Source organism: Platalea leucorodia, assembly GCF_965183815.1.
Source record: "Platalea leucorodia genome assembly, chromosome: 5".
Taxonomy (NCBI): domain Eukaryota; kingdom Metazoa; phylum Chordata; class Aves; order Pelecaniformes; family Threskiornithidae; genus Platalea; species Platalea leucorodia.
Window position 1 is genome coordinate 10,471,574 of NC_138827.1, and position 16,128 is coordinate 10,487,701.

The 16,128-nt window shown below is 38.4% G+C and overlaps 1 protein-coding gene across 1 annotated transcript; it reads left to right on the plus strand.

The window, feature by feature from the left end:
* Positions 1 to 2,486: 2,486 nt before the first annotated feature.
* Positions 2,487 to 15,731, plus strand: LOC309590509 (putative short-chain dehydrogenase/reductase family 42E member 2; the record flags this gene model as incomplete). The annotated part of the gene is made up of 11 exons (XM_082311780.1): positions 2,487 to 2,717; positions 5,370 to 5,465; positions 6,254 to 6,314; positions 8,149 to 8,267; positions 9,793 to 9,868; positions 11,091 to 11,173; positions 11,703 to 11,840; positions 12,921 to 12,986; positions 13,808 to 13,871; positions 14,234 to 14,307; positions 15,528 to 15,731. 11 exons carry the CDS (start codon positions 2,487 to 2,489, stop codon positions 15,729 to 15,731), a joined length of 1,212 nt encoding a protein of 403 aa, XP_082167906.1.
* Positions 15,732 to 16,128: the final 397 nt, after the last annotated feature.

Here is a 16,128-nt window from a genome sequence, read left to right on the forward strand (position 1 = left end):
TTAGAAGGGTCTGATGTGGAGAAAATACTTAATTTTTTCCCGAAAAGGAACATAGATTATGTACAAATTAAGCCCTGCCCTTTTTTGGCTCCTAGCCCAGCCAGCAGCTACAAAGGAGCAGGAACAGCAAAAGGGCCAGAGCACACGTGAACGTCTCTGGCTGGCTGAGAGTACCTGATGCCCCTGTGTTACTAATTGTCCAGCAAAGAGACGTCTCCCCATCTTACCTGGACAGGACGGACTGGGAGAACGCTGACATCCAGGATTCTACCAAGGGTACTTACTACCTCTTTAGCTGTTTTTAAAAACCTGAAATGTTTGACTCTAACTTTTTGTGGGAAGTAATTTCTGCATTTCTAATATTTGAAATGACAGTAGGGGAGCTAAGAGCAACTTGCGCCGCATGCACGGCGTAAGAGGCAACTATGCTCATCGTGCGGAATACATTGATAAATCAGAATAGCTCCTATAAATTTAGAGAAACAAGGAAGCTACTGATTCTGGAAATAAGTAGTTTCTTACAGGAAATTGTTTACATTCAAAATTTCATAATAATTTTCTAATTCCGTGAAGCAGATTAATGCTATTAGTGCATTTTAAGAAAGAGATTTCTAGCAAAATCTTCAAACTTTCTGATACAACCTCCAGCTTATTTAGAATATAAGGAGATATTAATGACAAGTATTCAAATATATGCCATTTTTCAAATATGTCTTTTTATGGCATATGTGACAAGCTTGACCGTAGTTCTCCTAACAGTGTATAGAAAGGTGCTTTTTCACAGAAGACAAGGCAAAGGAATTTTATATGGCTTAAAACTGCTGTGTAGCATAATCTAGAGATGCAAATTTAAATTTCTTTGATTGAACAGGAGAAGCATACTTGTTTTAGTTTTATTATATTAGTTCTAACTTAAATTTTGTTTGGAAATGTGGATTATTTTTCATTTTTGAAATGTCAGGATATTTTTCAACATAAGGAGCTCATATTTTCCACTCTGTTACGCCACTCAGTTCATTGAATTTAGTGAGCTGACACTGGTGTTAAAACAGTATAACAGCATGGAGAATCTGGTACTTACTTCCCTGTGTCTGAAATCTAAAAAACAATGCATAAAATATTTTTTTATAATTTTGTTTGTGATATTTTTCTTAACTAGGCAATGGCAAAAGTAGTCCGTAACTTTGTGTAGTGTGGGCTGCATTTTCTCTTGCTTTTCTAGCACTTTTTGTCACCCTGGAAGTGATGCAGCTACCAGTTACCAGTCATGCCCTGTGTCTGCATAATCTCTGCTGAACCCTGGGGTAAACGCCTGAGAGTAAACTGTGCTTAACTATCCACGCCCAGGTGGTGGAAGATGATGTACGCTCCTGCGTGGGGATGTTGCTATGAGGACCCACTCCAACTATAAGAAAACCATAATAATCTGCAGGAATTGGGTCTATATTCCCATATGAGACGGGCAGGCACCCGGTTTGGCTCCCACTTTACAGTGACTTCATTGAGATGTATTTATTCTGGATTTCTATTTGGGGACATAAGAGCCTAGATCCTAATGTGCAAACACCACGCAAGGAATCAGGACAATAGGGGCGGTCTATGTGGGAGTATTAACCGGACTAATTTCTCGGAGTATATTGTGATCTGGAATACCAGTCATTTTAATTGTAGAATATGAGTAAATTTCTAAAGAGAAGTGATTATTGTAGAAGAAACTCAGTTTTCATACCGAACAAAGCATACAGATGGGTCACTCCAGTGGAACAGCTTATCACAGAAGGATATTCTAATCAGTTTTCCCAAGTAGATGAACCCACAGGGCAGATGGCTTATCCCTTCGGTTCCTTGTCAGTTTAGCTATATATGAATGCCCTAATGAGAACAATATGGACACAAGTTAGTAAGAACTGGACAGAAAACTAAATGTATTTAGCGTGTAGCCGGAAAAGTTTAAAATGGTAACAACTTCCTATCATTACTGAAGAACTGTGACCCAAATGTGAAATGAAGTGGATTTTAAAAGCAGAATCAATCCTTTCTTATATTCCTTATCTAATTTTTTCCCCTGACTAGTAGGCTAACATCTATTTGGCATTGATATATCAGAAGTCAGTGGGTTTTCAAGGATAAAATGTTTGATATACCAAGCATTCAAAAATGGAATCATACCTGTTAAGGTTAAGTAATTATAATGTCTCTAAAATCCTGTAATTTCTCTTCATTTCTGTATAACATGAAACTTGTGGGTATGAGGAAAAGCTAAATCTTGGAATATAAAGGTATTCAGACTCATTACTTATTGTACTCATTGTATCATCACCAAAATTATGAATTTATACATTTTAAACATGTTAAGGTAATAAAAATATAGAAATAAAAATAGTATAGTCACAAAAGGAGCATTGTAACATGAAATTTACTGAAATTACCCAGATCTCAGAGTATTACGCAGGAATTTTCAAGAGGTCTTCTATCTTGCAGTCGTGATGCAAGAAGGATCTACGGAAGAGCTCCACAGCAGCCAAGCGTGTGAGAGCACACTAAACGAGCGTGCTGGACCGCTGGTGAACAGAAGCAGAAAGGCGATGGTGACAGGAGGCGGAGGCTACCTGGGATACAATCTGGGATGCGCTCTTGTTAGGTCAGGAACTGCTGTTGTTCTGTTTGATGTACGGAAACCCAAATGGGAAGTTCCAAATGGAGCAGATTTTTTCAAGGTATGTTGAAATTACATATTTAACAGCAGTGAAGTAAAGTTGTACTACTTTTATACACATTAGCAACTTCCTCTTAAGGATTTTTTGATAAAAGCATTTACTGAAAAGCCTTTAAGGACAATAAGAAGTCATGGTAAAATGTCCTCTTGTGCATAAGTAACTGATGAAGAGATAGATAGCCAGCAGGAGTCCCAGTGGTCAGTGCTCTCCGTGTCACCAGTGGAGTCCTGAAGAGTCCCGTGTTGGGAGCGCCATTCAACGCGCTCGTAGCTCGCCTCGGTGAGGGAGTGAACAATGAAGTGACAAAGTTTACGGCTCGGGCAGATTATCTAGAGTAAAAAGGTGAGAGCAAGACAGGGCAATAAAGGTGATCACGACTGCCGTGCAGAATGACTGCCGTGCAGAGACTGACTGTGGAAACTAGGACTTTCCAGTCTGGGAAAGAGATGACTTGGGAGTGGGACAGATCTGCAAACTGAGTGGCGTGGAGATGGATAGGGGTTGACTGTTCACTGTCCTGTCCAGTACAAGAAGGAAGGGCCATCGGGTGAAATGAAGAGTCGTCAGTTCAATACAAACACAAAGAGGTGTTTTTTTCATGCAGTGGGTAAAAGGTGTGTACAAAGCCTCGCCAAAAATTTACTTCCATTGGAGATTAATAAATAGGTAAGCCAAATTAGTCTCAGCAAATCTTCTGAATGAAAATACTTGGAGACTGGAAGAGAATTCTGGGGGAAAGTGTCACATATGCTTGCCCTGTTCCTGCTCTTCCCAGGGCACCCATTTATGAGCACCAATTCCTTTAGATTCTGAACAATTCAAGGAATTTATTATGTCTGCAAAAGAGGGGGAACGAAAGATACCACAAATATTTAACAGCTCGCAGCCATCTGTGGAGGGGAGCATCCCCACTGCTCCCTGACGTGGGGAGCACCCACTCCTCACAGCCGCTTCACCCGCTCAGGTTGGGGGTCTGGGCGCGCGGGTGGCACTAGCGCTTCCTGCACACTCCTGTCGTCGCACACAAGTTTGAGCCAGGCGCAGGGCCTCGTTCAGCTGATCTCGTCTGAGCATTTAGTGTAGGAGCTCTCTGACACCACCACCAGAACCAGAAAGTTGATGGCGAAGCTGAAAGCGATCCCAGCGTCCTTGTCCCAGGCGCGATGGAGGTGATGCCAGATTTTCTCTTTCTAGCTACGTCACCACGTGGGTCAGGCAGCGAGGGAGGCAAAGGGGACGCGCGATACTGCTCTGCATGGCTGGGCAGCGGGCGGAACACGGAGCCAAGCAGCCCTTTAGGCTGTCCCAGGATGGTTGTTCTTATGTTCGATTTCATAAACAGCTTTTATAGAATATGGAAGAGAGAGAAAGTATTATCGAGGGACCGTTCAAAAACCATGAGCTTGATTCGTTAAGGATATAAATCCACATAATTTGATTTAAGTTGGTGGATTGATGGCAATTGACATCTCTTAAAGGAGACTCAAGAGATCTGACAAATGATGTTCTGAGAACAGTTTTTTTATAATTCAATTTAAAAAGAATAAATATTACAAAGTATAGGTGAACTACCTAGAAAATGGAACTATGGAGTCCTAGTAAATAACATGATAAGTCACTTCAGAGATCTGAGCCCTGATCAGTGATTTGGAGATTGCTAATATTGGTTATACTGGTTGGCTATTTTAGCATCTGATTGAAGGTAGGAAGTGTAAGTCAGCCGTATTTGTGAAATACTTCGGCAGCCTCAGAAGAAAGAAGTTGAGGTTAAAAACTGATTAGATTACCTCACCTCTTAATATTACCACCAGCCTTTTTTTTTTTGTTATTATGCTATCAATTTCATTACAGTAAATTAAATAATAGCTAATATTTCAAAATATTATAATTCTGAAAAGAAAGGTATTCTATTTTTATTGACGTGTATGTGGAGTATTATTCATATAGTATTACCGGCTATACAAAAATGCAATATAATATTCTAAGCACAGCATTTGATACGAGATACAGTATGTGTGTATTTAATACAGTTCAGTGTTCAGTACTATACAGCATTTCATGTAATGTGATTATAATACACTAATGTGTACTAATACAATATTAAATGCATATAGCGTTTTATAGCTCTTTTGTTTTAATCTTGTAGAAAACTGTAATTAAATTTATCGTGCGGTGCACCTAAAATAAAGCTTAGCTGGGCAAAGAGACATTTGTCCAGATTGCAACAGTCAGATCTTAAGGTGCTAAGAGAAGAGGGGTTCTCTTCTTTGGCGATTCCATGGCAAAGAGCTGAGCCCTTCCTGCTGTGATTTATTGTCCTTGGGGCTTGATTCTCCAGCCCTCAAGCATATGCTGCTCCCATTCAAGTCAAACGAGTTTTGCCAGCCTGCAGGCTGCAGGATTAAGTGTGAAAATACGCATTATAATTGAAGCCAGCAAGAGTCATGTTTGTTTTGCAACACAATACTGACAAAATTCTTAGTCATGGATTTTTCTCCACATTTATAATGTTTTGTTTAATGCTAGTTAAGTGTTGTGAAAAATAGATCAGAATGACTTTATTTTTTCATTAATAGCCATAGTTAATACTAATTCTATAGAGAATGTAATGAGCTCTACCAGTCAAAACCCCATCCTTTTCTCATTTTACAGGGCGATGTGAGGGATTATGATGCGGTGTTCAAAGCATGTGAAGGGGTTGACTGTGTCTTTCATGTGGCTGCATGTGGAATGTCAGGATTAGAACAAGCAAGTACCATCTTCCTAACGTTTTCTTTCTTTATTCTTGTGAAAGCAAAAATTTGTCTGCGTGTAGCAAAGAATGTAATTATATGATATATATGTCAGACAGAAGTTAATTATAAAGGTCAAGTCATCCATACAGGCAACAAGGGAGGTATTCCTTAAATAATAAATGTCAAAGCATGAAACTAATGCACTACACAAAAGACTCCAGAAAAATGAGATCATAGATTTAAGAACTTGGATAAGAAGGCATATCCTTCTTCTGTAATCTGAAGAAGTGTGACAATATTGCTCTAGAACTAAGGCTGATGCGTTTTCTTTGTGTGAACTCATAGTCATGAGGAAACAGACCGGCAACTCAGTATGGTTGTGCTAAGTAACAGTGATATTCACAGAGGGTGTTCTCAAAAACCACATTAAAATACTAATCGATTTCTAGGAACGGGACAGATTGCCACTGGAACAAGAATTTGTGAAAGCTTTCAGGGAGCATGACCCCTGCCTGTAATTCCTCTTTCTGTATCACGGCTTCACTGGGGTGCCACAAAAAATTAAAGCATTTTGATTTCCTTTCAGATGCATTTTTATCTTTAATTTTTCAACTTTATTTATTCATACACTGAACAAAACAATAAAAATGAGAACTGCTAGGAATTGCTGTCTGTCAGAAGGAGAGAGAACTGTAACGCACACAAAAAGGCCACAGCTGTTCTAGATCTGGCAATTGTAACAATTGTATTGTGAATGTAACTTATTCAACTAATTAGATATTGTGCAAACTCTATTTCTAGCTTCAAAAGAAAGACCAGATTGAATCCATAAATGTCGGAGGCACAAAAATTATAATTGATGGTAGGTACCTAGATTTTCTTTCTTTGCGTCTGATCCAAACCATTAATTAAGAAACCTTCTAATTGCATGTCTCCTGTGGCAGTAAAATGAGGCTCTTCTCTCCCTCCTTTCAGAGCATGATGTAAAGCCAGGTGTGCAGCTCCCATTAAAACTGGTAGATTTGCCACTGGTTTGAACTGGGGACAGGTTTTCAGCCTGGACTTCATTCCTTGGGAGACCAACTTAAACGCTCCTCCATGTACTGGTTATGTTTCCCCTTTACTCTATGTGATGGAGAAGTGTTATCCTCTTTCCTCACAGAAATAACATGAGTGAGACTGTATTGTTTGTTGGGTTTTAAACATTTGGTGACAGGAGCCACAGATGTGCAAAGTATATTTAGCTATTATTTTATCACGTTAATATAGAAAATCTTCTATCCTTTCTGTACATCTGTGTAAATGTGATCCCTTTTTATTATATACTAATTTTTAACTACTGTGTCTGGAAAACATTAGTAGATTTCTTTCTGTATATTCAATTCCAGAAAGAACATTTCGAAGTGTGTTGTAAATACCAAAGCTACTTTCTCTTTGCGTTTCCTTCAAAAACCAAATGGCAAAAAAAATCAAAAAGCAAAATTGCAAAAGCAGTTTTACTTTAGACCCATTTTCATGCTGCCTGTGGGTGGCATCAATAGAGAGAAATGGTAGGCGACTAAAACTGTAAATGAGTTAGAGGGAAGAGGTTGCCACATATTCCCTCCTTACCCCAACCTCTGAACCCACAGAAACATGTCATGTCAAATTTCCATAGGCTCCCAACAAAGCAAGAGCCTGGGAGGAGCATGAACCTGTTAATCTACATTTTAATAATAGATTTTATTATTGTATTTTGTTCTAAATATTTACAACACAGTAATTACATTTGCTATTTTCAAAATGAGCAAACTGGACTGACTGCTCTGTAGATTCTAAAAATTCCTGACTTTGAATATTAATTCACTTAAACTTTAGAAGCATTGTTAAATCAAAGGGAAATTTATGTTATTCAAGTTTGCAATGACATACATGGAGCAGAATCTGGACACAATATCTTGACACCGACTGGAATCCATAACTAAGACTTTGTTTTGTAAATAATATCAATTTCATTCGTATTTAAGGTTCTACTGCTTAAACACTAACAGCGTACATTTCCTGCTAACACGTCAGTTGTCACTTACGAACAGATTGACACAAACGCAGTTTTGTCACACACCAGAGAGGGCTCGCACGTTTTCTTCTATGACTTCACTTACCTGCTCAGGCACCCATGAGGGTGTGGTGCAAGGAGCAGTACTGCTTGCTGCTCACTGCGGAGAGAGGGGCAAAAATAATGGTCCGCAGGCAGGCGGTTCTCTACAGTACCACCCCTGCAGGAAGAAGCAGGGAGTTTTCAGTGCTATTTGATCACAAGAAACGTTCCTACTCATCTCCTTTTTAATAATTTTGTAAAACGAACATGTTTTAAGAAATGTTTCTGAAGTCAAGGAGGAATTTTTTCCCCCTGCCAAGATAATTCCTCTGTCCAGCTGATGATTGCGGTCCAGTGGTGATATGCCAGCTGCAGGTACCGAATCACAAAGCGTTTGGTGACCACAATATGTAATATTTACGTAGTAGATATTTGGGATGAAAAATTCTAGCTGAATGAAAGATAATATTATGTTAAATGATAAGTTAATATTAAAATTAAAAGATTACTTTTTCTATAAACATAACATTTGTTTTCAAAAAGAGAAGCTGCCAGTTCATATGTCATTTCTCACTCTTTATTTTTGTTTTAAAATCATTTCTTTTGTATACCATTGTAGTCTGCAAACAAAGAAATATCCCTAGACTGATATATACCAGCACAGTGAATGTGGTATTTGGAGGGAATCCTATTGAAGAAGGAGATGAAGAAACTGTGCCGTATTTTCCACTGGAAAAGGTACTTTGTTCATGTGATGGCGTGGCTTTTACTGTGCTCTAAAGGATAGATCATGTGAAGGCTGTTCTGAGAGCAGATGCTGTTTTACTATAGGTCACATCAAATTCTATGAAATTATTTTTCATTACTAAGAATTGACCCATGATCAGTGAAGAAATACTCAAATCATAGTGGCTTTAATCTGCTACAACTAGACAGATTTGAGATGACAAAATACCTACAAATGACTAAGAAAAGTGGAATGCGACATTTGACAAGAATATTTTAAGAGGAGGGGCTTTCAGGGGGCTATCCGCTATGCAAATACTGAATATTATGGCCCCCGCGAGCCTTTGCATTGAAGAATATTGTTAAATACCAAATTCTGCATCTTTATTCACACCTGTTTTTGCTTCTTTGAAGTTCCCAAACCTTGCTTTCTTGCTGCAGGCCAGGTGGTAGTTACAGTCACCTCAGGGCTGCTCTGAAATACCATTTCCTTCTTTGCTGTGGTCATTTAGGAAATATTTTCCAGCTGAAACCGGAAGCTCCATGCATTCTGCCCACTCTTCCCATTTGTCCTTCCCTGCTCCCAGCACACTGCCTGCAGTTAAAAGCTATAATTTTAGAATGTACATCCTGTGTCCGGGAATCCAAACTAGGACTGACTACTGCTCTGTTGGTGCCTCCTGAGAGACTTAGTTGGATATGTCAGTTTGTGCACGGCCTGCACAGCACCTCGGACTTCTGAGAAGGCATTTCAGGAATTTGCAATTAGTGGCATGTGTCTGAGCCCTAATCATGTGTTTTCTCTAATGGTGATCACGTAATAGCAGGCAGCAGAGGTAGGTGGGGCACGGAGGGAGGTGGAGCAGGCGGATTAAGCCACCTGAGAGTGGAAAAATTTTCCGTGGTGGGATTTGTAGGTATATTTTTCAGGATAAAGTATGGCAATACAAAATTAAACAGATACATAAATAACCTCGTGTGGATAAGTAATCACTAAACCAGCATGTGTTGTGTCCAGAATCCTATTGTTTATACTTGTGTGTAATTTTTAAAGTCAATAGTAAAAGATACAGTTGAGAGAGAATTATTTATAACTTCCCAAATAGTTTCAGTAAGAAATGGAAACAGTTTTAGGAAAGTCTGAATTTTTAATTTCATATTTAATTTACTGTTTTAAAAAACTTTTTCCAATTCAAAATGGTTATTTTTTCAAAACAAAATTATCTGACCCACCAAACATTTGGCTTGATATTTTTTTCAGTACATCCAGCACAAAAAGTAAGTTAAGTAAATACTAGTGGACTTAAATTCACTCTGAAACTAAACTTGTGCAGCTAAAATGTAAGTCTGATAAGTTTCTTTGTCATAAGCAAAGTATATATTTGCTATATCTTCTTGTTATTTCTAGTTTGGTTTTACTCAGCTGAGGTCTACAAGCTGGCTAGATTTAAATGTTATCGGACATAAACAGTACGTTTGCCTTTACAGATGCAATAATGTGACTAAAATGTTGATCATATTCTGCCTTTCTTTATAGCAATTTAATCATTATTCTAGAACAAAGGCAATTGCAGACCAAATGGTTCTTGCCGCTAATGGAACTTTACTCAAAGGTACATATAAAACATTTGGGGGTTTCCTATCATCAGTAGTGCTAATGCGTATTCCATTCTCTGGTTACTCATTTATCAATAAATAGTATACTTTACATTAACTGAAATAAGGATTTTTTGTTTGTTTGTTTCTACTCCTCCCTTCAGTGGATGATTACATTTTATGTGTATACCCAGACAGATATGAGATTATATGCAAACAATAGATGGGAGAATTCAGAAAATTTAACCTTACTTCTTCAAATCATCTTAAAATTTTACCAACTTTACAACAGATACAGGATTTCTGCTTTTATTCCCCATTCAGTCTATCACTTTGAGCTTCTCTGATAATACCAATCTCTAAGCACTATCCAATAGGTCGTTCTCATAATGCCCAAAGGCTTGCAGGTGTATTGCAAGAATAATTGCAGTTTCTTAAACAGATTAGTGATATCAGGGTCATGTTCACTTCTAAAGTCACACGTGCATGAATAGCTGTGGCTAAAAATCCATCTGTACATGGCAAGGGAAATACTTATCTTGCTTTTACATGCATATTTTGCTATTCCTACCGATTTCTCTGAACTGAAAAGCTGGCAACCATAAATTAGGTGGGGATTCAATTTTAGCATTCTTGATGAACTACTGAGCAAATGCCTACAGCCTCTTACACTTGCTTACATAAAAGGTGTAATTGTGCCTCTTCTCAGGAGTCAGAGGAGTCTACTTACTGATTCAGAGGTAGAGCTCAAAGTATTCATTTTGATTTAAAATATTCTAACTAATTTGAAAGCCTCTGTTTAAGAGACCTCTTCCATTCCTTTATGATGCCATTGAGCTGCAAGCAAGCAAGGTGTCTAAATATAGCGAATTGAATGATCTTCTTCCAGTATTGCATGTGTCTACAATGACGGACAAATATGTATGTCATATATCTATAATAAATAGCCAAAGTCAATCAAGCAGGAGGCATGTCTATAGGAAAAGTTTGATTTATCCTGTCCCTATTCAAACTCTTTTGTGGTCAGAGGGATTCAGTTTTTCAGGCTGCTAAGCTAGGGTCTTCCACTACTATTGAATTCAATTTTATACAGAAATGAAAACAAGTTACTAGGAAGCCAAATCACACAGAACGGTCAGACCGAACCTTTACTTTCACAATGTAAAATTCAGACAATATATGTCAGCCATATGGTGATATCTAAGCTGTCTGAAAATCACATTTTGTTCTCTCTCCAAGGAGGTGATAGGCTCCATACTTGTGTGCTTCGTCCCCCAGGCATATACGGACCAGAAGAGCAGCGCCACCTGCCACGAGTAGCCGTATGTGTTATGTACTCAGCTCTGGAGGACACTACAAGTAGTTGTAAGGGCATAACACCAGTGGAAGTGTCTTGATTGCAGTTCTTAACGATTCCTCCAGGAAAACTGTTGTGAAAGCTTGGTGACAAGTCATATGATGCAAAATAACAAATAGCATGATACGAGCATCGCAGAAATGGCAAGGATCAAGCAATACTTTTCAGTGAAAAGAAAAAAATGCAAGGCTGAAATGCCACAGTCAAAGAGCTAGGTCTGCATCCCTAATTGTTTAATGGAAATATTGTCTTTTAAGTACGCACTTTAATTTCAGGCAAACACTATCATGTCACCACATTTTACCACTGTGTATCAGTGCAGCAGTCCTTGATTTATAAAACCACCAACTAGTTGTTTTTTTTCTTGTGACACATTTCTTGTGCTGTAATTGTACACAAATAGACCAAATTCCAAGTATTCAGGCTGAGCCAAAATGAATATGTTATACTGCATAATAAATCGTGTAGTTATTTCATGTTTTCTGTTTCTACAGGTAAATATTCAGCGGAGACTATTTAACTTCAAGTTTGGGAATCACAAAGTTCAGATGAACTGGGTTCACATAGGAAATCTAGTACAAGCTCACTTACTAGCTGCTGAGGCTCTCACCTCTGAGAAGGGTTATGTAGCTGTAAGTAAACAATATAAACACGGTGTCCTACTAGCTTTAGCTCTCAAATAGGTTTAATTTTTGATGTTTTGAGATCAAACGTTCTCCAAAACGTCATGTGCTAAATTCTCAAAAATGGTGTGTGGCTCCACAAGCGCATGGACAGTGCAAATGCAAATACATTCTGCTAATATTTTGGTGCTGTTTTTTTCTGTTTTGAAATAGTATTTTTAACCAGGTTAATATATTCACCATCGTACAAATTTATATATTCTGTTATTCTTTTGAAAATAGGTTCTGATTCTAGAGGCATAAAATTTAGAGCAACCATTCTGAGGCATTCCAGTTTCATTTTCAGGGTTGAAAATTCCAAAATGAGTACAAAATTAATGGACAATTTTAAAAGGTTTTTCTTTTTCTTTTACTGGACATAATTGCAACAACAATCTGAGGACTGTGAAGCATTAAAGGACTGACAGTGTTGCAGCAGCTGCTACATTCACAGCTCCTGAAGGCTCCAGCTTCATTTATATTGGTAGGAACATACAGGCAACAGGTACAGATACGTCTGAACATCTCTCCATGTGCTGTCAACTAGTTAAGTTTAGAAGGCTGGAAGCCAAGAGTGGATTCAGGCACTGTGACATGTCCCACAGGACATATATACTGAACTTGTTTTAATCAGAAAATTAGCCAGAGTTGGAACTTGACCTCAAAAAGCTGTGTTTATTAAATGCTGTCAGTGTTGCCACCTCTGTTGGACTCATGAAGATAATTCTGTCTCCTGCACATCATGAAGAACTTAATGCTCGAACAGTTGGGTTACTACGTAGTGAAATCAAGCTCTGATCTACATTACGCCACGGTTAATCATGATTAGCTCTACTACCACCACGGGGTTACCCAAAAGTATGAGACATGTTTGAGATCACAGTGAAGTCCAATGCAGGTAGTTTGTTGAGCTGATTTGTGTGCATTCACTGTATGCGTGCTGGCGTGTTTTTCACAAAATCAAGAAAGATAGGTAGGTATGAGAGAGAAAGAAAATGCCATTCCTATGTATAGTGTTTTTCTAACTGTTTTTCTCTGCTTCTCTAACAGAGTGGTCAGGCGTATTACATACACGACGGTGAAAACGTCATATTTTCTGAATGGATAGTCCCTTTAGTACGTATTGCACACACATTTAGCTCTAACGCACCGTATGGGCCCTATTCATGTCATTAACTAAAAGACCATACTAACTAAATGAAGTTCGGTGCACATTAACTACTGAATTATTTATCATTAAAGCCAGTCCTGTTCTCCCTGCATATCCCAAAATTGCACTGGCTTTAAAGGAAGTTTTGGATATGCATAACTGTGGAGTTTGGCCCTTATTGTTTTGAGAGAATTTAGCTGAGAGGTATAGAACCTGCTACAGAACAGTAGCGTTTCTGTAAAGCAAGCTCGCAGTGCACAAAAAGTTCTACTATTAGCATCTGGCAGGCCTTTTATAACCACTGTTTATTTCTTTGTTCTGCCGTCAACTGCAGCACAAAAGGGAAGGCCCTTTAGAATCATATCTTAAACGCTAAAAATAGGCAACATTATATTTTCATAAATACCAGGCTGGGAGTTTAGGAACATGGTAAAGTTTTGATCCTGCAATGCCAACACAGAAAAGGCTTCCAGGAAAATGACTGCAGTAGAACAATGGGCCTGTATCAAAATGTAATTAAGTATTCCAGTCTCGGTCACTTACCCCTGGGAAATACCATTCTTTCCCCTTTACCATCCACTTGCATTTGAAGGGTGGGAGGCGGACGCGGAAGGATCAGTAGTCGGTTTCAATTGCATTTCTTACTACTGGTATTGGTAGGAAGATTAACTGGAAAAAAGTTTAGATACATGTTATATCAATATTCAGTTTTCCATTTTCATACTTCATTGACACCCTCAATTTGCTACAAATGCTCTGTTATTCTTTCCTTTTATATCCCTTCTAGTTTGAAAAATTAGGCTACAGAAAACCCTGGATACATATTCCTGTTCTTCTGGTTCATATAGCAGGTAAAAATAATAAAATACATATTAATTATTGTGCTATTTAATTTTTTAATTTGTTTTTTTTATTCCTATAAAGCTATGTAATGGTTTTATAAAATTCAGGGACCCAAATTGTAGGAATTATATAACTTAACATTAATATAATTATTAATATAATTATTTATGCCATTTGGCATTAATTATACCAGATAAACTTCAAAGGCTATTCGTAAACTGAGTCCATCATGTATTTTGTAAATTAAACACCGCCTTCTACCACCTTAATTGCATCCCCTGATATCAGTAGGAATTATAGGATGTGCAATGTCGGTATTCTCTGTTCATTGTCATCCAGCTGTCTCATTAAGTAACTTTCTCTTTCCCAGCCACTGTGATGGAATATCTGCACCTGATACTAAAGCCAGTTTTCAGCTTTACACCTTTCTTGACGAGGAATGAGGTAAATATATAAAAAGAGGGAATGTTTATACATTTCTGACCAAAATTCTCATGAAGCACGTGAAACGCCCTTTGGATGCAGGCAGGATTGTCTGCGTTAGAGCTCGGTTTTTCTGCTCAGGGCGTAGTCTATTCAGGGGTTACACAGTCATTTTGTAGCCTGATTTTTCCACGCCATCCTGGCCACCCCTTATAAAACTGTCAGAAATTAACCCTTACTTGAAGATTAGATGATCTAGAGAAACATCCTAGAGGTGCAAGACAGAGCAACCGACATGGAGCTGGCACAAAGAGGAGAACAGGCACTACATCGTCATCTCCAGCGAGCCGTCCTGTGCCGTGGAGCTACTTGTTACAGGAAGGTGGTCCCAGAGTACAGAGCAAGAGTCTCGGGTCAAAGTGGTAGCAGTTATCATAATACCAGGCTAGCCAGTAATTAGAAAGTCCACTAAAAATAATTCTAAATTGGAATGAAAAGTCAATTTTCTGCCAAAAAAAAAACCCTTCTAGACAAATTCATTTTGATCTAACATATGTTTTTGTACAATAGAAGCCAAAATGCTTTAACTAATCTATCATCTAGTCTCTTACTGTAGTGTAGCATGTAACATAATAGGACGCTGAAGGGACTGAATGGACCTCACTCACTCCTGCTGTAGCTTTTCAGTTATTCCACAATTTATCCTTCTGGTTTTATACTTACTTCTACATCTGAAGCAGAAATCATTGAGACTGTGCAACTTAAGCACTTCCACAGGTGCCATGCGTTCAGAGATGGAGGATGTCACTCTCCAAAAGTGCAGGTTTTCCACTCCTTAGATAGGCATTTCTGCAAAGTTGAGAAGCCACACCACTCTCCTCCAATACATTCACCCAGTTCCACTGCGCGTTTCTCTGTACAGAAGAGCCAGTTTGAGGAAAGCGTGCTGATCTGCTGCATGGATTTTCTCAGTTCCTTCTCTCACATCCACAAGTGAGAACTCAGTGTCATAAACTCCTTCTGCACCCAGTCCGCAGAGCTTTGGCTCTTTACCTGTCAGCTACATCAACTCATTCTGTTAGCTCTGAGCAGAATCCAACTCCAAAATGTATACATTTTTGTGTGTCTATCTTTATTCATGTTTTTAATTCCACTGTCATATAATTGTTGACATATTTTCATCCAAGTTATAGAAAATCAGATATTAAAGTCACTTCCATAACTGTCCTTTTGAATTTTAGGTGTGGAACGTTACTGTAACTCACACTTTCCGAATAGACAAGGCACGAAATCAGCTTGGTTACAAACCCAAGAAATTCTCATTCGCCGATTCTGTGGATCATTATCTTAAAACAAGACCTACTTGCCAAGAAGATCACACATTCCTTAAAATGGTGTTTGCTTTTGGCGTTTTGTTAAGTTTGATCATTCTTTCTTTCTTCTAAAATCAAGTAACTGCCCACCTGTTCCAGAAAACCCACTTTTGTTTCTGAGTATTAATGATCTGGTCATAGTACATTCCTCAGTCACTATGGACTTTATTCTTCTTATTATGGTGATGACATCTCTCTGATTTCATTTAAAACAAAAAAAACCCACAAAAGTGAAAACACGGGACACATCAGGAAATGTTCCCAAAGGACAATGCAGTGTCACAAAATCCAAGGAGTTCACCACTAACAGTTGCAGGAATGGTTTTAATGGATCTTCATTAATGGATTGCTTCATGCTGAGAATGATTTTCTAAAAATGATAATTCAGGAGGGTAGGAAAGTGGAAGAAGAGGAACCATTGTAGGGCTGCAGTGCTGTAACAAGTCCAGTAGCTCCGATGAAGAAAAGG